The sequence below is a fragment of the Rhyacophila brunnea genome, unplaced genomic scaffold (genome assembly GCF_057557595.1).
Source record: "Rhyacophila brunnea isolate RB1 unplaced genomic scaffold, BYU_Rbru_1.0 scaffold_21, whole genome shotgun sequence".
Classification (NCBI taxonomy): Eukaryota; Metazoa; Arthropoda; class Insecta; order Trichoptera; family Rhyacophilidae; genus Rhyacophila; species Rhyacophila brunnea.
In genome coordinates, this window is record NW_028232871.1 from 9496929 (window position 1) to 9523483 (window position 26555).

General features: G+C 31.2%; 1 protein-coding gene across 10 annotated transcripts; it reads left to right on the plus strand.

Annotated features, from left to right (window-relative positions):
* Positions 1-26395, plus strand: Mf (myofilin). 10 transcript variants are annotated; one of them, XR_015070917.1, is made up of 9 exons: positions 1-91; positions 9034-9155; positions 9941-10177; positions 14356-14562; positions 18522-18677; positions 21641-21880; positions 22454-22526; positions 24372-24447; positions 26165-26373. XR_015070917.1 is itself a non-coding variant. In XM_085949125.1 (8 exons), the coding sequence occupies exons 2-7, from the start codon at positions 9065-9067 to the stop codon at positions 24443-24445; spliced, it is 1005 nt and encodes a 334-aa protein (XP_085805251.1). In that variant the 5' UTR covers positions 1-245; positions 9034-9064; the 3' UTR covers positions 24446-24447; positions 26165-26345. The 10 variants fall into 10 exon arrangements, 8 of the variants coding, with proteins under 8 accessions (XP_085805251.1, XP_085805252.1, XP_085805250.1 ...); XR_015070918.1 differs by lacking the exon at positions 18522-18677 and having other exon boundaries at positions 26165-26345; XM_085949125.1 differs by lacking the exon at positions 22454-22526 and having other exon boundaries at positions 1-245; positions 26165-26345.
* The last annotated feature ends 160 nt before the right edge of the window (positions 26396-26555 follow it).

Below are 26555 nucleotides of genomic sequence, written 5' to 3' on the forward strand. Positions count from 1 at the left end.
AGTAGTGCAAGCGGTACAGAGCAGATCGCCCCCTGCCTGCTCAACACGAATTTAAATCGACTTTAAACTTTTCCTTAGTTTTATTTCTTTGGTAAGCATACAATCTAAAATAAATATGTGTGATTTCGCGACGATTTAGTTTGAACTGCGACCAAGAAACCATCATAAAAACAACGAATCCAGGAATTTGTACAATTCCCTGTGCTTATACAAAAAAAAATACTACATCTCGACAAACAATCGTGGCAAGTGTAAAATAATCGCATTTTTCAGCCTAATACACGAAAAAAATAACTCTCCAATATTTTCAATCAATCAAATCATTATCCAAATTTTTGGAGACTGTCAAACTTCCGTGACTATGTGAGATGTTTCAATAATTATTTAATTCAAAATTAGTTACATCCTGCACATCTGGTAATTTTATCACTCTATATAGTGCTTCGATCAAAAACAGTTATCGTAAGGGGGAATGTGACAAGTAACCATAAACTATTAGTGATTTTCATTAAAAATCAAGTGACTTTTGGATCCATTTCGACACGCTCGGTGGTATGTTGTGATTATCTGTGACAAAAGTGACGCTCTGTCAACGAAACTTCGTCAGCTGATTTCGAATACAATAATTTATTAATATTTGGACTCTTTTAATAAATTCACATAGCAAACAAGTGAAATCGTTCATACGTCAAATATTCTAGTGTTGTATTGTATGGTGTGGTATGTATGTACAACACAAGTAAATCTATAAAAAAAAACATTTTAAATTAATATTTTTCAATAATTTAAATATTAAAAACATTCATTATTAAATTTACAAAACAAAAACAGTTTTTGGACAATAGCTATAAATATTTTTTTTTCGACCATGTCTGATCCTAATAAGATCATATGGGCCTCCACAGAGTGGAGGTTTGTATTAACAGAATTTGGTTTTACGAGAAATGGATGTCAGCCACTTGCTCAATCTATGAAATCCATACTCTGACCCATACACAAATTGAAAAACAATATATGTGTACTTGCCAATATATTTATATGTTCAATATATAAAGCAATATCTGTGTTTTTTTTTAAATTATTATTTTCTGAATATTATACTAAAGCAAATAGTTATGCTTATAGAGTATGCTAAAGCTTTTGAAATAATTTTATTTTACTCTTAATAAATATAAATTAATCATTCATATTGTATGATCTTGTTTTTAATAATATAAATGAAAAGAAACAATAATCTCTTTGTGTTAAATCAAATTTATTGACTAATAAAGATATTAATTATATTTGAACTTCTCTTGTAATATAATATATTGAACAGCCATACAATTAAATACTTCAGATATTTGATACAACTACGACTTCGATGACGTTACAGAATTATCTAATGTGTGACATAACTTGGTCTAAATATAATCGGGATCTCATTTGCCTGGGATCCAAAAACGAATGACTGTTGTGGCATTTAGTGCCAACAACATTGCAGATCCGATCCACAGGTGGATTCATTCCTGATTTATGCTTTTGATGAGTAAACAATGTGACATTGAATACGAAATACCCACCATTCCAATGGCTATTTTGTGACTATTTCTGAAACTAAAATAAAATTATCGTAAAAATATAATATCACTATTAGAAATATTTTGTAGATTTTTGCATAATACGTTAAAAATATTGAATTTTACTGTATCTATCACAAATTCTACATTATTTTCACTCTTTTAACGCAAATTATATTTGACAATCAAAATTGAATGCATAGTCTTCATTTGTTTATATTTTTATCATAAACAATACTTGCATGTTTTATTCGAATATATTTAAAATAAAGAGGTTTTTTTCTTATCAATAATTTCATTACGTAATGTTTTACCTATCATAGACAGATATGTACATTACAGTTTTATTAAGTAATGTTCGTAAATTATGTTGTGTTTTTTTTATATTATATTAAATTTAACTACTTACATATAATTTTAAATATCTTTCAAAATAAAATCGTCAATCGAATTTCGTTTCATATTTTTATTTGGTAGAACTCTACCTTTTTATTATTTAAAACCTATCTACGTAGATAGATGTATTACTTACAATTATATTATTATTATTTTGCATTTTTATTATTATTATTTTGCATTTTTTATTTTTATTTGAAAATCACAAATAAAACTGAAGATTGCCATAAAGTTATGATGCATGGGTTCATAATAAATTATTTTATTTTTCTTTTTCAAATGTTGAATTCAAACTAATAGTCATAATTAGATTAATAGCTTAAGATTCTTGATGAATATTTAACTAAGATCTAATATTCATTCTGTTCACTTGTAATTCTTGATGGAACGACATGTTATAGAAATAACAAATATTTCAAAATGTTTAGTTTAGAATAATTACTTTATAACTACAAATTTTGAAGCGTTTGTTATATATATATAATAATACCTATCTACCTCTACTTGTGTTTTCCATTTAAATTGTTCTGATAAAGGTTTCATATAAAAATTTCAGAAGTGTAATTAACATTTTGAAAATAGCATCGGCCAAAGATATCCAATCCAATCGACCTCGAGTCAAATCCGATACTCGCCGCTGTGCGATTTCTCATGTCTAACAAAACGACGCCTCTATTTCTGGCGCGCCGCGGCGCCCGGTCGGGGAAAAACTGCGCGCGCACGCAAACCCCGCAACAAAACACTCAACCATTCCTTGAGACCATAACAGGAACCCCCCACCATGCTAATGGCTCTATAATTAATCCGGATTCTCAAAAATGTTAAACGGATCGCGTTGAAATACACAAGAAATTTCAAGGCTGTTTACCTATTGTAAAAAGAAAGCATTCATTCATAAAATAAATTCATTTATTTCGTATCTTTGACATGTTTATAGATATTGGTTGATATGTGATCAAATAGAAATATCCCAATGATAATAAAAATAAAGAGATTTTAAAAGAAAATCGTAAAATGAGAGAACAATACCTAATTATTATTGCATTTTTTTAGATAAAATAATTGATTATTGGTGATAAAAAAAAATCAATAGGTAAGCACCTAATTCATAATATGATAATTCGAATCCAATATAATACCTACTATTTTAAAAAATAAGAAATGTGAAAGCTTTTTTATGGATTATTTATTAATAATTAATTCGACCAACACAAATTTAATTGTAGGTACAGTTTATTGCCGAATCAACAGCAAAAATCATATTTTTTTTGTTGGCTTTACAATCCGTCGTGGATCTTGGCCGCCTCACAAAGACATTTTTTATGAGAAATTTGTATCAGTTACTCTTTGCTCTAGATCGAAACACACGTTAAAAACAACATGTGAATTTTCCAAACCCGGGGTTCGAACATCTGAGACCCACGACTTAACAAACTGACACGATATCACTTTATCTCTTATTTATTAATTAAAACGTTCAATTATCAAAACACATTAAGTATTCAGAGGTAATATTCTGTGTTATCATAAAAAAATAATACATTCTATCTTCTTATTCGTATTATACTTTGTTCACAATAATTTTCCTAAAAGCTTTATTCATTAAATTTATTGGGTTAGGTTAGGTTAGGTTCTAAATATCCATTTCTCTTCCAAAAAATAATTTTGCAAATAGCCTACATTAATGATAATTACCTCTCATTAGTAATGAAAGTTTTCTTGTTGGGTTAAATTTCTTGTTTGGACAATTTCTAGGAATATTGTTTTGATTCTAAATGTAGTCAATATGCATTGGTTTCCTGTTTTGTTAGCATATTCCATATTTAAATTTTGACGTATGGATTTGGAATGCCTTTGAACTTAAATAAATAAATTAACGTAAATTAACACCACAAATTTAGTTAATAAGCATGATTTTATATGTAGACGTAGACATAATATATTACTGTAAGCATATCACTTTTAACATATGTAGTAAGTATAAGGGTTCCTGGAACAACATTAAATTTAATACGTGCGCAGTAAATGCTCTGTACAATCTATATACTACATACCTAGGTATATTTCCCACAGCGTGCCTATAGGAAAAAGGATAATTTGAAGTGTTGGCATTTAGCTCAGGGCCGTTAATCGTTGGAAATAGAAATCGCAATGTGTTATAAAATGCGTTATTAATAAAGCACTGAAAATATCATGCATCATAAATGCAGTGCAGATGTTAGCTGTACAGAAATGCCAATTGAAACATAATTAAATGCGCCCAATGTTCAACTCAATTATGAGATAAAAAAAATCATTTTCAAACGAAAGATTTTTAAGTTTGTTAAATTGAATCAAATTAAATAATGTGTATATTTTACTATTCCATTTTTTTACTTTTAAAATTGTTTAAATGAGAAATGAAAACATTTTGTACCATTTTCTTTTTTTTTATAATATGCCAGCAATCCGCAATTTTATTGTTCAATCATTTTAGGCGAAGGTTAATTTTACTGGATTTCTTGTTCGGAGAACTTTCACCATATTATTTCTTTGTCGAAAATTCTGGCTCCTGTATTAGTTCCTCTACTTCATTTTTTATTACATAAATTAATTGGCTTTCTCTAAAATGAAAAAAAAATCAGAATCCTAAAAACACTAAATTTGTTAAGTTTTAATTAAAATTTAACTAGCTAACGAAATTATTATAATGTATCTCTAAATTGTCAAGAAAACTGTCAAAATGTATATTATTTCTTATTTTTGTTACTTACATATCCCGTGACCACCTTCCGGCACCCTTGCCCTAAAAAAATACGCATACCTACTCGAACACGACAGTTGACAGATTGACAATATGTCCGTTTGACAGTTTACACATTTTTTGGCGCTTCGAGTTTCAAAAATTCAAAATGAATTCGGAAACTATCTATCGTCCACATTTTTCACTGGACATCTTCCGGCTTGACTGTCATTTTGACAGCAAGATAGATGAACTATTAGAATAATAAAAAAGTATTTCTTTTTAAACGTATTAATTAAATGCTACTTACTTGTACATAATATCTACACCTGTGCATGTCAGTACCCGTTGTATTTTTTTCTGAAATAAATATAATCAATTAAATTTTAATGCTGACCCATAAAAGTGAAACATTAAGGAATTCTTTTTAAGTTGGTCAACAACAAAATATTATATAGCGTGTTACATGAGAGAAAGTGTTATAAATCATTCGACTGCGGCGCTAATAATAAATCACTGTAGTATCGACGTTCAAATAAAAGTAATGAAACAGTTTCGTGACCGACATAAATGTAATCACAAAACGCTGGCACAGTACATATTGTCACAAATAATATACTCAGAAATATATTCTGTGTGAAGCTACCGCTAGTTTTGAACCCAATGTCGTTAGCATATCATATATTATAAAGTCTTGTGTATAACATACATCCAGGCGCGGACACAGAAAAATGATATAGTGGGGGGGGTACATTTCGAAAAAAATCCATAATATAATAATTTATTACTTATTATTTTTTCACGGTCGTGTCCAGTACATTCATCATACCCATAAACTTCACACTTTGAGTGTAGCTATAAACAGCTGGCATGTAACTATAACTACGCATGCTCACCAACGAATTGCTGCAACATTGCGTTATTTTATTCTATGTTAATTAATATTCAACCAAATTGCGCCGCAGGCGACATTTCACGTGATAGTTTTATTGACCCTGGTTGAAAGGACTGTTCAACAAACTTTAGGGATGTAAACTTACTATGCAGTTATGGCTGCTCGATGGCCCTAATCATCCGGGCCATAATCCTCAGTCATGACGTCCTGACAAAGAAGAATAACTAATATGCCATTGATTTAAATACTTTGTGATTTTTTCGTTCCTCCAGACCTCCGGCATGCATAGAGCTAGATAATATGTCACATTCTTCATCCTAATAACCACTGTTGGTTTCTTTTATAAAATACTTAGGTACCTACTTCATATCTCGACTCACCTGTTTAATTTCCGCAAATGCAGTAGGTAGGTGCATAATAATCCAATTGGATAGGTACTAAAAATGACGTCTTCACAGTTATATTAACATTTAAGATAATTGCATATGGTAAATTGATGAGAAAAAATCGCCACTAAACATAATTAAACCCAAAGTTTACAAAATTCGATATTTACTAAGTAATATATTTTTTTTATTTTTTTCTCAAATTCAATGAAAATCTAATAATCTGACAGGTATATACGCCCACTGATACGTAGAAGCAGCAGCTATAGTTTCTCAGTGCCGCAGGCGAAATAAATTTCATATTCACGCAACCTACTCTCAAAGTTATAATATTCGTATTGGGTCATTAATTTCTAGCTCTTAACAGGTACATGACCCATTATGGGTCATCATAGAACGTTTGGTCATCACTGGTAGTAAACAATTCCTCGAAATTTTGGATTAAATTATATTATACTCATCGAAAACTATGGGATACAGTTATGGAATACGATATTTTCAAAAGTTTGTCACGGAAACGAAACGCGCATTCAGCGGTAATCAATTGAGGAAACTCAGAACGCCTGTATTTATTGTATATTTTTATGGTATGTCCGTTATAAAAAAATAAACCGAATCCGGATTCAAAACATTAATCCACGACGACTGACTTTCACACTTCTATCGTATTAATTTGTTCTGTGAGCATAATAATATGTAATGTAGCATTCGCTTGAACGTTACACATCGTCTGTGGAAAGGAAAAAAGTAGTAATCCAAACAAATCAAATTTTACAGAAATCACAAAAACGTTTTTGTTATGGTTTTATACAAAATAGACAATTTAATCTGATATTAATTATTGAATTAATTTAAAAAAAAAAAACTAAAATTATGGTTAAGTCGTTTTTCCCACGTCACTTCCTTCTTTTTTTTTAATTGTTAGCTAAATTTAGATAATAAATAGGCATTTATTTGAAGCTTACATCCTTTGGACGCAACGTGTATTTAGTCGTCCACACTGTTATTATGCAATAAAACCTATTTTGAAAAAAAATGAGGGTTACGCCCTTTTTCCTTTCTACAGTCGAATTACCTATACTTGTGCTTCTCGCAGACTTTAAATACACACACACATTCAAATGTCAAATTCTTTTTTTAAAGGTGCTCAGACTGTTATCGCACCTGTGTAATCGCTTACAACACAAACAATGTAAGGCGATACGCCGTAATAAATTAAGTGAGGTCGTTTTGGTCCGTGGCACAAGTGGATAGTGCCGAAAATCTGGGCGCCGCGCCAAGAAACCACTTGTGCGTTGCTTAATCGGGAGCGAGCTTTCAAAATATTGGCCAGAGAACAAAATCGCTCGAACTCGGCGATGGACTTGAAAAAAACGGATTAGAAATAATTTAATTCTCTTAAAAGAAATATAAAAATACATTCCCATCCAATTCATCGCCTACATAATATGATAAATGTTATTTATTGGCAATAGTGTTTGCAATCCCGGAATTACGTTCGATTTCTTGATCCCAAAATGCCGGGATTAATAATTGTGTATTTAATTATGATTATCACAAAAAACACACGTTAAGTGCAATTAAAGAAATTGGTTTGTTTATAAATAATAAATACCATTAATTATGTACCTTTAAGTTGGATTACGAAAATGAAAATAATATGCATAGATAATTTTTAATCATAATCTCTCAAGACAGTGATATAAAATTCGAGATTTCTAGTATATATAAGTACTACATAAACAAGCAGCTATTCAGGGTTAACAATAATCACCCTTGAGCCTTATAAATTCGTGGAGACTATACAATATTCTACCACCCAATCGCTTTTTTTTGTATTAGAGAAGAGCTATATGAAATTTAGTCCTGGCACTACGTAAATCAGCTTGTCTCAACTTTTTTTTAATTTCACTATACACCTGGCAAAGCCGAGGCTTGCCAAACGTGTTCCAAAGACACACGAATTCCACTACTAATAATGTAACTCCTCTACATGTAGGTACTTACTATAATAGTCACTAAAAGTAAGTACCTACCTATTTACGGAGATAGTACTGAACAAAAAAAAATGAAACTATTTTCATAATTTCAAAGATTACACGATACATTTATTAATTGTCTGTGTTTAAATGGAAGACATATTTTATTGTACATGTTTTACGTATACATTTTCGCGTATTATTAGAAACATAACATATTACGTATTTTTGACATAAGCACAGGGTAATTAGCGGTAATATTACTAATAATAATTGAATTAAGTATTTATGTAGTACGTCATAAGTATTTTTTTTTAAATATTCACACTTGGTAAAACGTTACCTTCATAATTTTATAGAGTTACGTAACTCCTAATCCATCCCCTGAGTAGAGTAAATAGTACGCATCTGAGCTGGGAAAGGGTAGTAAAAAATACTGTCGATTCTTCTTTTGTGTGCACTATGTACTAAAAAAAGTGTTTAAAAATTATGTCTGAGTCATGCCCCCCACAAGGGGGGGCTGACAGGGCTCTAGCCTGGGGGCCCGGGGTTTGGCGTGACGGGTCGACCTGTTAAACACACATCATAAATTTGGTCCAATGGTAAAAAAGTCGCTTACTTTTAAAATATTAACATTTTAAAACATGTGGTTGTGATACAAATTTTGATTATTGTGTGTTGATATTCGAATACTCCACTATTCAAGTGAATTTATTCAAAGATACAAAAAAATGATAAAAAACACCACACTGCCTTTAAGTGCAAAAACGTAGTGGTCGCGCGGGGGCGGCGCGGCGGCGTCTTGCGAAACTCAAACGTATAACCGTGTGTAAAATGTTCGTAGACAGTGTCTTTTTTGGGGCATAATACACACGGTTATACGTTTAAGTTTCGCAAGACGCCGCCGCGCCGCGCCCGCCAAATCACTACGGCCGAGCACTAACTCTGGCGATAGGTAGAGGGGCCCGCTAACGATCCTGGCCTAGGGGGCAGCTTGAGGATGTGGGGCCATGCAACCATTGTGAAAAATTCTTGATTTTAAGATTGTTTTAGATACTTAAATATTTTATTGTTATTTTCTTTTTCTTTATTACAGCGAACGAGCGGGTACAGATAACCCTACCAAAATGTTTAAAAATCACTTGGATATGATTGGCAGAAACGAGCCGGTGTCGAAGAAAGCGAAATTTTGGCAATCATTCGTCAGGTCCCTAAAAGGTACGTTTATCTATTTATCACTCACACTAATTGTACAGCAGACATTGCCAATGATTCTATAATTAATTGGGTCCACGTAAAATATTTTGACGCCAAAATAAATAATTTTGACGGATTAAATACGAAAAACAACCTACTATTGTTTTTCACAAAAATATTATGTTTACCCACTTTTAGTAAAATATATTATGACCGTATGAATAAACAAGCCTGCAAGCTCTAGCGGAATTGATGGCAGTCACTGGCTGTTTTTACTAATAAATCAATAATGTAGGCTTCTTATTAACTAGGTATGCCATTAGCAACTAAGCCATAGAAATGTAACCTTTATGGCATTGTAATTAATAATAAACAGTCAATTTTAAAGTAATGCATTTCATTATAAAACTAATTCATAATTATTTCAAAGAATCAATCAAAGTAACAACTAGAGAAGGCGCTAAACACAAAATAAAGATGGTGTCATTATTATTATATTTCAGTTTGAATCTGTTTATCAATAGTCTGTTTCAAAATAGGGTCCTTGACTCATGATGAAAATGAAATGAAAAAATATGTATATCTACATATTATAATGCTTTCCCTATGAGTACAAACCAACCATATTATACACAAATACTGTCCAAGTTAAATGTGCCTATCTATATTATATAGTGACAGCTATATAATATATTGAGCAAATTGATAAATTTAATATACATACCTACCAAAATGTAAAAACACTGCTCTAAAATGTAAAAATACCGACCAAATAATAACAAATATTTTGTTTTGTCATGTCACAGGGTCCGAGGACATCCGTGCTGATGACCGCGTGTCGTCAAGGCGCAGCGTGTACCCAGAGTTGTCCGCCACCTGGCCGTACAACAAGTCCATATATGATGACCCCAGGCACGCGTCAGACCGCATCACCGTCCCCGGCTACCGTTACCTGCCCATCCACCGCGAGACATACGGCTACTCTCCCAGGCCCATCTACGCCCACAACTACCCCGTATCTTCGCTCGACCGGTACAGGCCAAGTACGTACCGCCCGACGCCCAGAATTTGAACGGGAGAAGTGTGCTACCAGTTCGACCGCGGAGCGACACCACCCGCGCCCCTCGGTAGACTAACAAACGTTTCCAAACACAATAACCCGGAGTCAAGCTTAACGTCACATTGACGAACATTATCCATTATCATAGACGAAGCACGTTTTACAATAACTGCTCTAATTTGGTTGTCACTTATTTGGAAACGAATAGTCTATCGAATGGCATGTGGTTATTGAAAGAAGAAAATAAAAACAGCAATTCCAACCATGTCAAACTTTGTCATAAAATAAGTGTTACTTTGTAATGATTTATAAGTCAAGTTGGTTTTGCAATTTTTTTCTTTCAATATTAGTAAGCATTGTCGTGACGCGGCGGACACCAAAACGAGGTCAGAAGGACCGCTGGAATATCATTCAAGAATCATTGTAAATATCTTGTGTATGCAATCCGCCCGGTTTCGCCGAGCCCAACGATGCGACCCAAAAAGCGCGGTAAGTTTCTTTCGTATTTTATTGACAATTCGGTAAACCGAATTGGTATTAGAGCAAAAGAGACCGATGCGCGACGTGTCGAAAGGGACCATCGTGAGGCTCGGCCGCCGCGGGGAAAGGGACGTGACCCGTCATCTCCCGCACCCGCGTCGTGGACTGTCCGCCCGATTAACTAGCTGTCAAATAACACGAAGCAGTTATTACCCTGAGGCGAGGCCGACCGACCTCTCATGGAAGTGTTTGGAATGTTTCAGCGTAATAACATGGAGCCACCGCTTTCCCGCCGGATCACAACACCGCAGACACTCACTGCTTACTTTGATTTCTAATCTAGTCTCTCGACGCCTCCGAGTCGCCTTAGCGAGATTGTAATACTTGCGTGTGCTTATGCTATTCTTAATCAAATGTAAAATTGTGAAGGGTAACTTTCCACGACCGCACCTCGTTGTACATACATGCGCAGGCCCGGCTTCGATTCAAATAGGACAATCTCATATTGTAAAGTGTGCACATGATAATAATAATAATAATAATAATATAGACTCAATTGTATTGTCTTTGCAAACGTTTGTAAATAATTATTAATATACTTTACATTTTTTTATGTACCGCTGTTGAGGGAGTTATACATATATAAATAAGAGTAAGAAAATTGTCACCTTGATATGGATTTTTTTGGTAAATAAACGCATATGGGACGTGAACGAGAAGCGAACATCACTCCCTGCCAAAGGCTCGAAGCTCCGCGGGGCCTCCTCCGGCCCGCTCGCCTTCAGCTTTCATCTAACTGCACAGTTTTATCTATTTTACATTCACCCGCATCGTTCTATTCCGCCCTTCAAGCGTTTGTCAGGGAATGATTCTTGTCTTTAATGAATGTCCTAACTTGAACCCTTAGAGAGAGCTTGCCCGCCTCCCGAGCCATCTCACCGTTTTCATTTCATCATCACGCCCCATTCCCGGTGATATCACCCGTCGCCACCTCTCAAAACATAGTTTGCAGATGTCAAAAGACAGGGTGTTGGGGACTTCCCCTGGCTTTGTAACCGATGCGCCGGATTGAAAGGTGAGAATGTAGATTTAGTTTGAACATAACCGCTTGCTGTCCTGTCATCGCGGAGCTGGCTTTGCTTTCCACTAACCACGGCATGTCGAGCGGAACGCCTCTCGGTTGAAGCCTGGCGCACGGGGACTTTCATGCCTCGTCCCGTCCCGTCAACAACATCGACATTGCGTTACCACGTCATACCACACTCTGCACAACTGTCACTCCCAACAGTGGTTTAAATACTCTACAATAAGCCGTATCTTATTTAACCTGGCCATCAAAGAAAGCATAATAGAATGTATTTACAAACAAGAATCATTAGCTTGCCATGTCTCAATGAGTACAGTATAGCAATGAACAGTCCACACTCCTATAAAAATTACTTAAGTACTAAATTGTTTTAAATGAAGGTACAGGGCAGGTCAATAATTCTGACCTTCTTATATTAGATCCTTTCTAGAATTATTCACTGCTTAGTGCACAAATAGAATGGCATCCTGGTTTATATAGTAAATTATATTATAATATTGTAACAATGAGAAATAATAGAACCCAAGGTGATTTCAAAATTAAAGAATATCTACTATGTTTTTGGTAATGTTTCAATAATTAATTGGAAACAGCAGTGTATAATTCATTAACCATGATAATAACACTATAATATAAATCATTGATCCCACATAAAACAGTAAATAATGAGTATTGTACATAAATAGCCATTTTTTATCAACACAATAGTTTGCAAAACCTTCTAAATAATCAAAATCAATAAAGACAATAAATAATAACACCAGATACATCTTGTAAATACGAAACCATAAAACCATTTATGTGCCATCGAACCATTATAGCTTATCCACATAACTTGAAAATTCATCATGAGTTATTCATTACATTTCAAGTTACATTATGTGTAAAAAGTTTGTAAAAAAATGTGAGTATAAAAAAAAAGTTAATTTATACATGAGAGAAAAACATGAGAGGTTTATTATACTGCATAGCTGGTTGTTTCCATATTTTTTATTAATAAATGCCTTCCAAAATATTATTTGAATCCTTCTAATAGGTATGTTGAAAACAATAAACTTGGCAGAGCTTAAACGACAGTGGTAATGGTACTTCACCATTCTAACCATACCTCTGCTATGTGAAGAATCATTCTGCGAGGGCTCATGCACCTTTACAATAGAATATTGTGTGTTCTCATTGATTAAATTCAAAGAATAGACGTATGAATTATAATAAGAATTATATGATTACTATTTATTACACAAAATATATATTATGCATACACCAGCTATGGACCGAATATATCTCTCATGTTAATATTATAATGACCTCCATAAAAATTATGTAAACAATTTATTTACAGCCCATTCCAGACATGTTTGGTTTTTTTTTCTTTTTTTTGATTGCCAAATTTATTTTGGTTCCTAAAATTTATATATTATATTGTTTTTTTTATGCCATTGGTGAATGTTGTTTCTAGTCCAAACAGAAAATATTTGAACTGCCATGAATTATTTTACAAACAATGTTTTATAAAAGTCATTTATGTCTTCAATTAATATTCTAAATGTGTTTCTTTTTTGTCATCTATAAAGCAATATTGAGATTGTATTCTTCCAAAAGATGTATGGTGACATCAAACAATTGACAATATTGACAAACAATATCTACAATTTTATTGCAAATGTGTTCATAAATGATTCATGACAAATTTTGTTTATTAACAATAAAGTTGGTAGCGTTTGGACAAAACGTACCTGACTGGAATTGATTTGAGTGATGATTTTGATTTTTAAAGTAGACGTACACTCATGTTTCATGGGAAAATCAAGTGTGTCTCTGTGAAAATAACAATCATCAAAGGATATGCACATTTCAATCAAAGCTCATAAGAGTACACGTTATATTGTATTTAAGAGTGAATTGAAGTAAATGATTTGAATTTATTACTTAATTTTATATTTTTATGTTTCATAAAATTGTGACGATGTAATATTACTATAAAAATGCAATAAAATTACATTGTTAATTATATAATTCCAATTATAATGGATTTGTATTTGACACATTAAAGAAATAAATTCAAATCAACACCAAATCCATAAATTGAAAGAATTAAGAAGTTTTTATGTTTGCTTACAAAAGTAGTAATGTCATTTGGAACTTTAGATAGCAATAGTATTACAAAATTTAATTTAATGTCATGAAACAATTCTCCACTATATAAAATCATATATTATTGTCAAATTGATTGTCATAAATGATTTTTTTATTATTACATTACAACTATGTCTACATTCAAAATGTACTGAATAATAAATTAGAGTAAAAGTTAAATAGTTATAGATAAAATTAAATTAAATTTTGAATATTCGAGCTGTTATAATTATATTATCAACATTTTTAGCAACAAAATAATGACATAGAGGACGTCTATACATGGATAATAGAAGCGATGTCACATTTTCTAGAATCATATTTAATCACCTGAATCATAAAAAAAAGTTTTACCGATTATTGCCTTCTAAAGTTCTGTAGAAAGTTTTGTTTTTTCTTTATCTAACTGTATTGTGTTGTCCCCGTGAACCGTAAGTAACATTGTTATTTGTGCACAGTTTACCACGTGCCCAAGAGGTTCTCTGACCCCTACGACTCCCAAAAGGCCTGGCAGAACCATCTGGACCGTCTCGCCGATATCGACAGGCTGTATCCCTCTCGTTACGGACTGTACCTGAAGGACAGGGCCAGCCCCATCTACCCGGGAACCGGAAGCCTCAAGGGACTAGAATACGAACCCGACAACAAGCCCCACTTCGGTTTCGGTAAGTTGTATAAAATTCACTGTTTTTAAAATACATACAAATTGCATATAGCTCATGACGTGAATCTGACTGAGCGCACACCACACACATGCAGTAGCTTAGTTCCGCAGAGCCAATCCAAAGATTGCTTGCTATGGGTATGAAATGCTCTTTTAATCAGTTCATACACAAAGATTCAAATAAAATGTCCCACATTCAATTATTAATACATACTTCCCAATAGCTGCTATATTCCAAAGTAAACCTGCTTATCATCCGCCAAATATATAAAATGTCAATTTTATCATCAGCAATAAACACGCTGCCGAATTTTGAATTTTGTTTTCATCACAAGACAATTTTGTGTTAACTCTGTTTGCGTCAGTGCAATGAGTAACAAGTGCTTTGTGGATGGATTGAGTTTGCATGTGCAAATAAATTTACGATGTTCCCAACTTGTTTTCCTTCTTCCACTGAGCAATTTTGTTATTATTATAAAGTAGGTTATCATGGATGTAGCATTTGTTTTTTGTATAGCTTATATTATCCCACTTAAGCATTCTCTGAATTGTTTCTACTCAATTGAGCTTACTGCACAGCATCTCTATATATATATATGCCACACACTCCCAATTATTATACAAACTTTCAAAATACAGTTCAACCAAAATTTATACCTACTTATTCAACACTGTTTTAGTGTTACCTATAGTTTCAATTAGTCTATGGACAATGTCAGCTGTATTTCACATTTTAGACTACAAAACCTTTCAGGTTTTGAACGTCTTTCAACAATAACGATCAATATAAATTATGAATTACGAATTATAAATTTAATAATTTTATACATATTGTAAACTGGAATTTGTAAAGTATAACAAAACGATTGAAAACGTTAAAACATACTCATGATTTTTGAAGAATTTTTAATTAGTGAATTGATACAATTTTATTGCCACTAGGATAGAAAACATTGCAAGACACTTTTAAATCATAACACTGACAGTAAGTAATACCTAAATCTGGGCTTTTATTAAGAATTTAACGTTACATATTTATATGAATTCATTTTAAATGGGGAATAATATTACGCTGAAATATATTATTTAACACCCATCATAAAAAGAAGTTTTTGTAATACAAAAGACATATCCTTTGATATAAGGCGTTTATAAAACGACCTATTCAACAAAATTAACTATTTCTAGTTCATAAAACTGAGCCTATTGTCAATTTTATTATATAAACCATAATTAATCAAATTTAGGTTTAAATAATTTGAAATTTGTTCATAATTTATAAAACTAAGCTCTAATTGAGGTATTATTACTGTGCAATATTAGTATTATGTGAGATTCACGTCATGAATGATTGATAAACCAAAAGTTATACCTGTGCCAAAACAAAGATGTCCATTGGGTTTCTTTTTTTATGCTTTCAGCATCTAAAGCAGTGAGATAAAATCTAACCAAACTCCAAATTCAATGGACAGAGAACGCTGTACATAAATAATTGCCAAATAAACACAAGCAGCTAACTGTTGATAACATTTTTAATTTGTACATATTATAATTATATTATTTATTATAAAATGCCTCAATTATTGAATGTGCCTGCATCTACCTTGTAGGAACATGCAATTTATTTATTAATTAATAAAAATAAACATAGTTTCATATAAATATTTTTCATTATCTGTAAATATACACTGTCTTGTCATACGCAAGCTTCAAATTAATTTTCTATAGGACATAGCTTAAACGAAATTAACAAAAGAATGCTACTATCTGTCAAAAATATCAAATCAAAGCAATAAGTCTTTTTTTTAATTTACAAAGAGAATAGCTAGTAAATATTTTTTTATCAATAGTATCTTTCAGTAAGGAATACTTGATTATTGTAAGAAAGATTATTACAAAAAAAAATAGGTTATTACAGATAGATTATTTACAAGTAGGTAGATACCAAATAAAATTTTGATATTTTTACTTTGTTTATGTAAATTATAAAATTCTTTATATTATACTTTGTTAAGATGTTAACCTGATATATGTGCCGATTTGGGTTCGAATCCCACCGTATTGCTAAAATTCAGATATGGCAATCAAAATGTGTATTTGAATACAGATAATGAAAGTTTGTATTGTTAACACTTTCCTTCTCCCCATTCTTACACCACATAAGTGAATGCTTAACAAGCAGTCCTTGTAAAAATAATTACATAACCTTCAGCATTCTGTAATTTTATTCTGGGGAGAAAATGGTAATTTACCTTTATCAAGATATTATTGTAAAAATAATGTCCTGGGAAAGATAAAACACATGTCCTGTAATTTCAGTCATACCTTACAAAGTAAAAACCTTTAAATTTTTATTTGAATGTACTTAATGGATTATTAGGTAATAAACGTTAATTTGATAAAAATATAGAATAAAATGAATGATTAATATCATTTCGATAATTAAAATATAAATTAAAATTAGGTACTATTAACATTATTTATGTTTGTGAAGTCAATTCTAATCAAATACACTTTTATATTAAAAAAATTATCTTATGAAGTTAGTTTATATGAAAATAGGGTAGGTACACATCACGTCTGCTAAGTTATATAAAAAGAGTGTAGGTACTTAAGTACAGTATGATGAACGACATTTTAGTTGACGCCGCAATCGGAGTACATAATATTATTAAATAAGACATCAGTATCTTCTAACATTTTTTTTCATTTGACATAATTATGACATATGAGGAAAAATACATACATACTGTTATGTCTTTTTTTATATATTTTTTTACTCCCGGTGTATATAACAGTGGTAATACAGAGCTGTTTCAGGGTAACACTATCATACCATCTCATTATTATGACATTATTAAGGGAAAAGCATATACCGAGAGCACTGATTAAAGGGTGTTCTGGTTAAAATGGGGTACCAATTACCAGTGGGGTTCAATTGTGTAGAATTTAATTTTCAACATCACAAAGCCCATAAATCATCCGTGGTGAAGTTACAAATTTTTTTGTATAGGGTGTTAGTGAAAAATACATATGCGAAACTAATAAAATTATTATTTCATTTTGCTCTCCTGTAAAATTATATTATATAGCCATTTTGGCTTGACGTTGTTACTATAATATATATCATTATTATCTGGACCCGAAGATTAAATTACATTAATCTAAAAATACAATTTTTTATCCACTATTTATTTTGCGATGATTTTTGTGCGGCATAACATGATACGCTTTTCAATTAAAACCACGTGTGTTTTAAATGAGATAATTTCATTTTTTGCCTTGACTGAAAAAATTGCATTTTTTATTAATCCAGCTTACTTTTCGAGTCCAGTGGGTCTATTCTATACTTATCGAACACTAAATTGATAAATAGTATCAAACTTAGGGTAGGTTTGTATCAAAATATTAGCACTTATTGTAACAATTACACGAAGCCGGTTTTTATTGTTGCAATAAGTGCGATATTTTAACAGCAGCAAGATAGGTGCTGTTAAAATATAGCACTTATTGCAACAATAAAAACCGGCTTCGTATAATTGTTACAATAAGTGCTAATATTTTGATACAAACCTACCCTAAGTTTGATAATATTTTTCACTTTATCACTTTAGCGGTCGATAAGCATAGAATAGACCCCCAGATATCATATATGTCCCTTTACTGTTTTCATAATAATGGTAGCGCGAGAAAGTGCTACGTTGAAAAAAACCGTAGAAACTGTTATACTAAAACAGTCGTTAATCATATTGTACAATTTAAAAATGTAAATTACTAAAAAAAATATTAAATACAAAATAATAATAGTACGAAGATACATACGAGACAATGTTCCGGCCGACAGACTTAAGTTGGTCTTACAGTACAGCGTAAATATAAAAACAACATCCCAGAGTGGTGCGACGTGAATGTAAAAACATTTTACAAAAATGTGTTTATTTGTAAATTTGGCTCGGAAAGGGAAGAAATTGGATGAGCCCCTGGAAAAAATGTTCGACGAGGCAGACAAGTGGATGAACATGGACCGCGCCGCACGAGGAAGATCTCCCTCACCCACTCCCACCAAGGCCGGAGAGTTTGCGCCAAGGAATACGGAGGTCGCCTTTGATTCCGAGGGTAAGGCGTCACGCCACGGTGTGCTATTACACTTCCAGTTGGTGCAGGTTATCAAATATCTTGAATCGGTTCTCAATAATATGACAGATTTCTCTCCATCATGCAACTATGACGTATCAAAATACAATGACACTATACTAATTTATTCAAGATGACAGCTGAGAGGGTGTAAGGTACATTTTGACAAAAATGTGTTACCTATTATATTAAATTGTTTAGAATTTTCATTATCCCACAAGAGTCCTATCAGTAAGTGTCATTCCGTGTCTACCATTCTGCTCTCATATAAAGTTGTAAGTCCCTTACTCCTTTTTACAACTAAATGTTATCTCTAAGAATGTTACTTAGGTCTTTTTGTCAAAAATTATTTTACTTCTGTAATCAATTCAGTCAATCATAAAAGCCTTAACTTACTTAAGATACTTCACATACAAAATATATCACCGCTGCAGGTGAATTTTGTTACTCATATAAGCTTGGAGAAAATGTTTCATTACCTACCTTACAATGAACAAATTTAATTCCACTTGACAACAGGTATTCCATAAAAACACTACATTTTCTCACAGCATTACAAACACTTCTAAAAGTATCTAAAACAGTGTTCCTTATGTGGGGCGTATGCACCACCGGGGGGCAATTTTAATGTTTTGGGGGGCAATGTGCAAATCATTAATATTTGGTACATTTTTTTTTTGTTAAAAAACCCATTTTCGAAAATAGTTTTTTGATATTGCAATCATGACTTTCTGAGAAAATTACTGTTGCCATTCCCATCATAATATTTAGTTGAATGCGGCGCATTAGCGCTGTAAATGATGTGTTACTGAAAAAAAGAAATCGATTAAAATTGACCAAATTAGTACCTCACATAAAAACTCTTTGCAGCTCACATCAAGCACAATGATCTCACTAATTTTCTTCTGACTTGAAGGTACATATAAATAGTATTGCCTATGTGCATTTTTTATTTGAAGCAATTCATTTTTTTCAGAATTTGTTAGTTAACTATGAAATTTTGATAGGGGGGGGGGGCATGGAGATTTTTGAAGTGTGGAGGTGGGGCATGGTACAAATAAGGTTGGGAAACACTGAATTCTAAAACATATTTTAGAGAAGTCTGTCATTTTATAGAACCATAAAACTCAACATATTTTATTTCCTGTCAAAAGTCAGTTCTAATAGAGATTGTAGATTGACATGATCAGGCAAAGGCAAGTAATCTTGTCTTTGGTAATCGTTCATGACAGTTCTACGTCTTATGAGAACAGGCTAGTATCTCGGTACAGATATTGTAGTTTCTGTAATGGATATTTTTCAACAACGTGTAATTCACAGCGGTAGAGACAGCTGTGATATCGTGTCTACTAAACAAAACTATCCAAATCGCTGTTATCACTTCCCCAGATGTATTTTGCGACAACGTTTTTGCACGGAAAAGTATATATATTATTATCACAATTGAAACTTCCCTCCATTAATTAATTGATCTCAGTTATATTATATACCATAAAATGACCATCAACATACATGACAGTTCAACATTGGCGAAGGGTGGAGGTAAGCTGTGGAGATCCTATAAAAATATTCTTCTATCTATAAAATATCCAAAATTATGTATGATTTAATAACATATCAATTATGGTTTGGTTGAGCAGGGTTTAATTGAATTTTAAAAACTAACCAACACTTATCTACATTTTGTCGTCTTAGTTCAATAAAAACAAATAAGGATGACTGAAAAAGTTTGGTGTGCACTATTTATGTCAGATCTTAACAGCCTACCTCCGCCCTTCAACACTGCAGTTCAGTAATGTGATAGAAAATAGTTATAGATTTCTTTTCTAATTGTAAATTCTTTATGCCATTATATTATCAAGTTGTATTTCTCTTCTGCTTGCGAAACAGTTGCAATTAGAGCTGTTGTATTATGATTTCTAAATAATATTATGGAATATAATATAATAGATATTAATGAAGGGAACGCTTCTCTATAATCACGTAAAAACTTTTGAATAATAGTAAAGTTGTTAGATAATTTTATAGGATTATAACGTTTTCTTTTATGAGACTAACATCGATGTTAATTGAATACATTATTTTTGATTTCTTGTGGAGATAAAAACATAATACATTTCTTCATGAGTAAACTATTAATGATTTTAGGTAAATTTTGTATCACAACACACACATTCAAAATAACAACGTTTTATGGCTTCTATATTATTGTAAACTAACTTTCAGTCATAAAATCGTCCATAAAAATTGTATCATAAATTTTCATAACAATACATTGCATTTTGATTTTGCGCAGTGGGGTCTCAATTATAATGACCTTACAAATGCATGATAATGCTCTAAACATTATTCACATGACGAATTTATTCATCCATTTATAATCTTCGACATCATTATTGGTTTAATTATACATTACGTTTATTTGCTTGAAAATCAAAAACAATCGCCTAACACTCAATTATGTCTTTGTTAATTTGTAATGTCAACTAGTAATTAGATGCTTGCTTAAACTGATTATGTAGGTAGAAAAAAAAGATGCTTCTAATCGAATGAATACATATTGACATAAATAAAGTAATAAGTGCCATAAATAGATGTAGAATAAAATGTGACATTGACAATTAAAAGGTCCTAAGTACCAAAAAAAATACTTGCAACCCAAATGTGTTTTCTTAAATGAAAAGCACTATGTACTAAAACTCATTTTATATATTTTTATCATTTATAATTTAAACACTTTTGGCATTTAGTATTTTATATATTTCACATATTAGATAGAATAGAATAAATAAGATACAATAACGCAACCCAAATAATTTATTACCTATTTAGATAAAACTAATGAAAAATATATTTTTATACAAAAAAAATACCTTAATCACGTAATAATTTACAATACATTTGGTTTATTGGAAATGGTTGATTAAACTGTTGTCTGAATGCAGGTGCTCCCATCTACACACGCGGTGGATTGAGGCGCAGCCCCTGGTCTGAGTTGTTGAACCCCAGCCCCTACCGTCCAATGTCATCCATCACCCGAGACCCCTTCTGGTGGGACTACCCTGAACTGAGGCCGTTCTCACCCTACAGCAACTGGGGAAGGAGCCCGTACTTCGTGAGGGACTCTTACTTGTCACCGGTGAAACGTACCTACTTATGGGATAAACATCCCATCAGGCCACTCGGTGAGTAAAACTGCAACGTTGTCACTATTAGCAACTAAAATGGCAACAAAGCCACAGTAAATATACGGTATTTCAGATTTAAACCATCTTAAGTATGTACATCAAGAGTCTGTTTATAAAACAACAAACAATGGTGTATTTAATTCGAATAAGACATCAAAATAAACAAGAAAATGAATAGCTCACTGTCTGTTATTGGTGGACTTTTAATTTAAATCTGTAGTGATTGTTAATGCCTTTATTGTAGTACCTACATGAATATAAAATCATTAATATTTTGATGTCTATGATACCATTGTTTAAACTGCTCAATGGACTTTATTTATTACCAACTTTATATTGTAATGGAAAACAAATTATCTATGCTTCAACACAGATATAATAGAGTAAATTGAATAATAATTATGTACAAATGGTAAAAAGCTTTAATTAGCATCGCTTCATTTAGTTTATGCTCAAATGAATGATTGGTTAATGAGCATCTATAGAATAACATTTGAGAAAGAACCTTATTGAAGAAATGGTTTTTATTTTTCAATTCCCTGGATTGTGATCGATCTTTCCTGGTGACAGATTTTATGCTGCGTGATACACTAAGTCTCCGAGACTTCACCAACATACAGCCATTCCTCAGACATCTTTAAAAGTATGAGCAGAGTGGATTTTTAGTTTTCCCCTTGTTCTGTAAATGTGATGTGAATCATTATGTAAATCCATTTTGTCACCCGATCCGATGTGTTAATTACTTGTCCATTAAATATAAAGCTGTCTTCGGACACTTGCAATATTTAAAATTTTACATATAATATATGAGTGCTCTGGAAACAAAAATGGAAGTCTCCATTTTTGCAATATGTTGGCAAGTCATTAAAAATTTCTTACATCTTTCTTATAGGTATAATTTCTGGAAAAAGTATTATAACATCTTATATAATATTATTATTAGTATACAAACAATATTTCAAAATACTTTTTTCAGAAATTATACCTACAAGAAAGATGTAAAACATTTTTAATGACTCTCCAACATATTGCGACAATGGAGGCTGCCGTTTTTGTTTCCAGAGCCCTCATATATTGGCATCATGATATATCTAGTGGAGAAAATAACATGACCAGTGTCAAAATGATATATAGGGGTCGTCCATATATGATGTTACGCCCCATGAGGTCTGACTTCAATTAATAATTTATTACGAAGGAAATAAGGCATAGTTTTTTGAGAATAAATTATACTAAAATCAATTATTTGCAGCGAATTTGTTTTTCAATGAATTTGAGGGGTATGTCAAAGTATGACATTGGGGGGAGGGGGATCAAAAAAATATCATAAAACATGTGGTGTCATTTATGGACGATCCCATAAATAAAAACACAGTTTCGTATGAATATTGAAAAAAGTTTATATTCAAATCACTATAATAATATTATGTATAGAGTTTAAGAGTGACTGCAACAAAAATTCAATAAATATAACATATTGGTACCTATATCTGTTTTTTTTATATTATTAGTTGTAAAAAATAGAAGATAGAATATGCCAATATCTTTAATATAGAATTTTAGTTGAAGATTACTTTTACATACAAGTAAATACATAATTATTACGTGAAATCCATAAAAAAAACTGTGATAATAATATCTACCCTTTTGACAGTCTTTAATTCTAAAATCAGTAAGGAATCTTTTAAATGTGATAATATTATCATTTACTTAGATTAATGTCATGTAACATTTAGTTAAGGGTCATTATATCATAGATATTTTATGTCAAAAAGGCCTATCTAAAAACACAAATTTGAAAGTGATAAATAAAAATTTATTTTTACAAAAGCATTGCATACTATTAATTTGAACACTACGGGTAGTAAAAATAAATTAATTTACGGCTAGGTATAAATACCAAAATTGTTTTTATGTAGATACACCCTTTTGACTTTAAAATATTTCCTCATGAATCTTGATGAGAAATCAAGTGAGTTTTGGTTAAAATAGTTTTGGCATGACGTGAGAATATTCCATTGATTCGGAATAGAATATCCTGGGTTACCATAGAACGGTTGTGATAATATAAGAAATGATTGCTGTGATATATACATATTGTTAATTATAATGGTACAAAAGACCTTCAAAATGTTGTCTACCACAAATTGTTTACCCACAATGTTTATTAATATTATGTTGGTAGCCATTGTACAGATTTTTATATTATACGGGTTTGTGAAAGAATTTTAGGATATAATTTCACGATTGATTTAATTTAAATGTCAATTTTATTACAGTTAGTTAGATTTTGAGTTTACGAATCGGTTTGCGAACCCGTATATCAAAACATCTGTATAAATATAATATTATACTACAGATGACGCCATTATAAATTATTTCTTTATTATTAGGAAGTATTTTCGTTGTTTCACTGTTAATTAACGTTGTTTTAAATAGCATTGTTTAAAATTTTATAACCTCAAATAATGTTGAATTGGTAATGCAGATTTACCGCTGAATCCAAACATAATTGGAGATGGAAAATCCGAAAGACGACCATACCTTTGGAGACACTATTAAAAGTATGAATATAGCCTCAGAACAACAAATTGTTCGTCTGTAATGTTTTGCTCGCATGGAAAAAATTAGAATAATATTATGGTCACATCTCGTAGAATAATATTAATACTGAATATCTCTATTATAAAAACACCTTATGGTATATTTATACATTTCCATACCGAATAGATATTCATTCAATCCTGTCGTTGTATAGTTTACTTTAAATGTCATAAGTTAAGGGAATACGTTGCAAATTACGAATTATTGTAAATAAATAGTAATCAAAACTAGCTGCTCGGTGTAAGTAATGTTCACACATTGCCTCACAGACAAGTGGGTTTGACACCGTATAAGATTTAGGCCCTAATGCATAGAATGTCGAGTAACTATATTCTCTATGCTTAGATAAAAGTTGAATATTATTGTCATTAGAAATGTTGTAATTTTAATTCTTCATAAATTATTAAAATAAATGGTACGTCTAATTATTCAAAAAACATTTAATTTTACAGTATTTCGTAACTTTTAACATCTTTCTTATATTTTAATCATTAATACCGGCATTAGAACTAAAATTTGCAATGACAGGGTGGTATGGAAACCGACACGGTGTTGAAATGTATAAATGAACCTTAAAGAAACACCTTTACATATTTTTAATGCTAAGTATTGTAATATTGTACTGTCCTATTTAGAGTAAATTTAGAAATTTACAAAATAACTGAACATTAATCAATATAAATAAGTCATTTTCATTATAGTGATTATTATTGAGATGTAGGTAACAAAATTTGGTTAAATAATAATACGTTTTAATTAAAAATACATCTTATAAAAATATATTTAATCGCAGTCTATAATTTTATACCTAATTAATTTATAAAAAAATCTATCGCCTTATACTTAGTTAAGTTTTATAATATATTAATACGGCATTTTAAAATTCTTGTATTTTAATATCTTTATAGCATTTTTCTATTTAATATTCTTCTTAAAAATTGGAAAAAATAATATTATTGCACATTGAAAACTATGCATGTGTTTAGTAGATAAGCTATTTAACTTTATCCCTTCATTTGTTTAAAACTTCCATATTTTTCATATGGATAAGCATTACATATTTTGATTTGTAAACTTTAAAATATCCATGAACGCTGATTGAACAAAATACTTTCAACGTGGCATATTATTTAGATGCTCTGATAAAAATAATTGGTAATTTATAACCATTTTGATGTATTAAAAATGTGTTTCATCTTCTTTGAGACACTACCAAGTTATGAACGTAATAATATTATAAAGATTAGCCTATCCATCTATACAATATAGAGGATGTTATATCTGCTTGATACAAGATAAGGACTAACATTGACATTGTTAAAACTAATTTACATTGTCAATAGGGCTTAGCATCAATGCTTCTGTCAAATTGATGTATGGATAAATTATTCAAATTACCTATTTGGTAGATTATAATATAAAAACTTTTATACATAAAGTGTTACAATAATGCACTTTTGTTGTGTAAACCATAGATAAAAATGTTTACTAAATTGACATAGGGATACATGTTCCATTTAAATTGATTATATTGGTTACTTTATCCGAACCTCTGCACTGTATATAGATACTTCAATTAACTTTTAATGACTATTAGAATATGTAAAATAATATTTATATTTAAAATGTATTTATTATTGATTGTTAAATTAATATTTTGTTTATTTTCTCTTCCAGCTCACATTTAAATCTCTCAAGCGGCAGGCACAAGACAACATCATTGTGGCGAAACTATTCATTCAAATCATTTTTCATCAAATTTTTTATCAGACCTCATTGAAAAAATCACCAAAATGGTTTCCCTATACTTATTTCTACACAAGGTCATAATGTAAATATACTGACAATATGACTTCTCAAAAAGATATTACAATTTTACATCCATATGTACCGCGAGCACCACTCTTTAATAATAATAATTTATTCTATATTATTTATTAAACATGTATTTATTGTTCTATATTTATTTATTATTAATATAAAAAAAATTCGAAACAATAAAAAAAAACTAAAAAATTTACCGGACTTGTTATTTCAAACCTATTTTATCCTTTCATTATCTTGATCC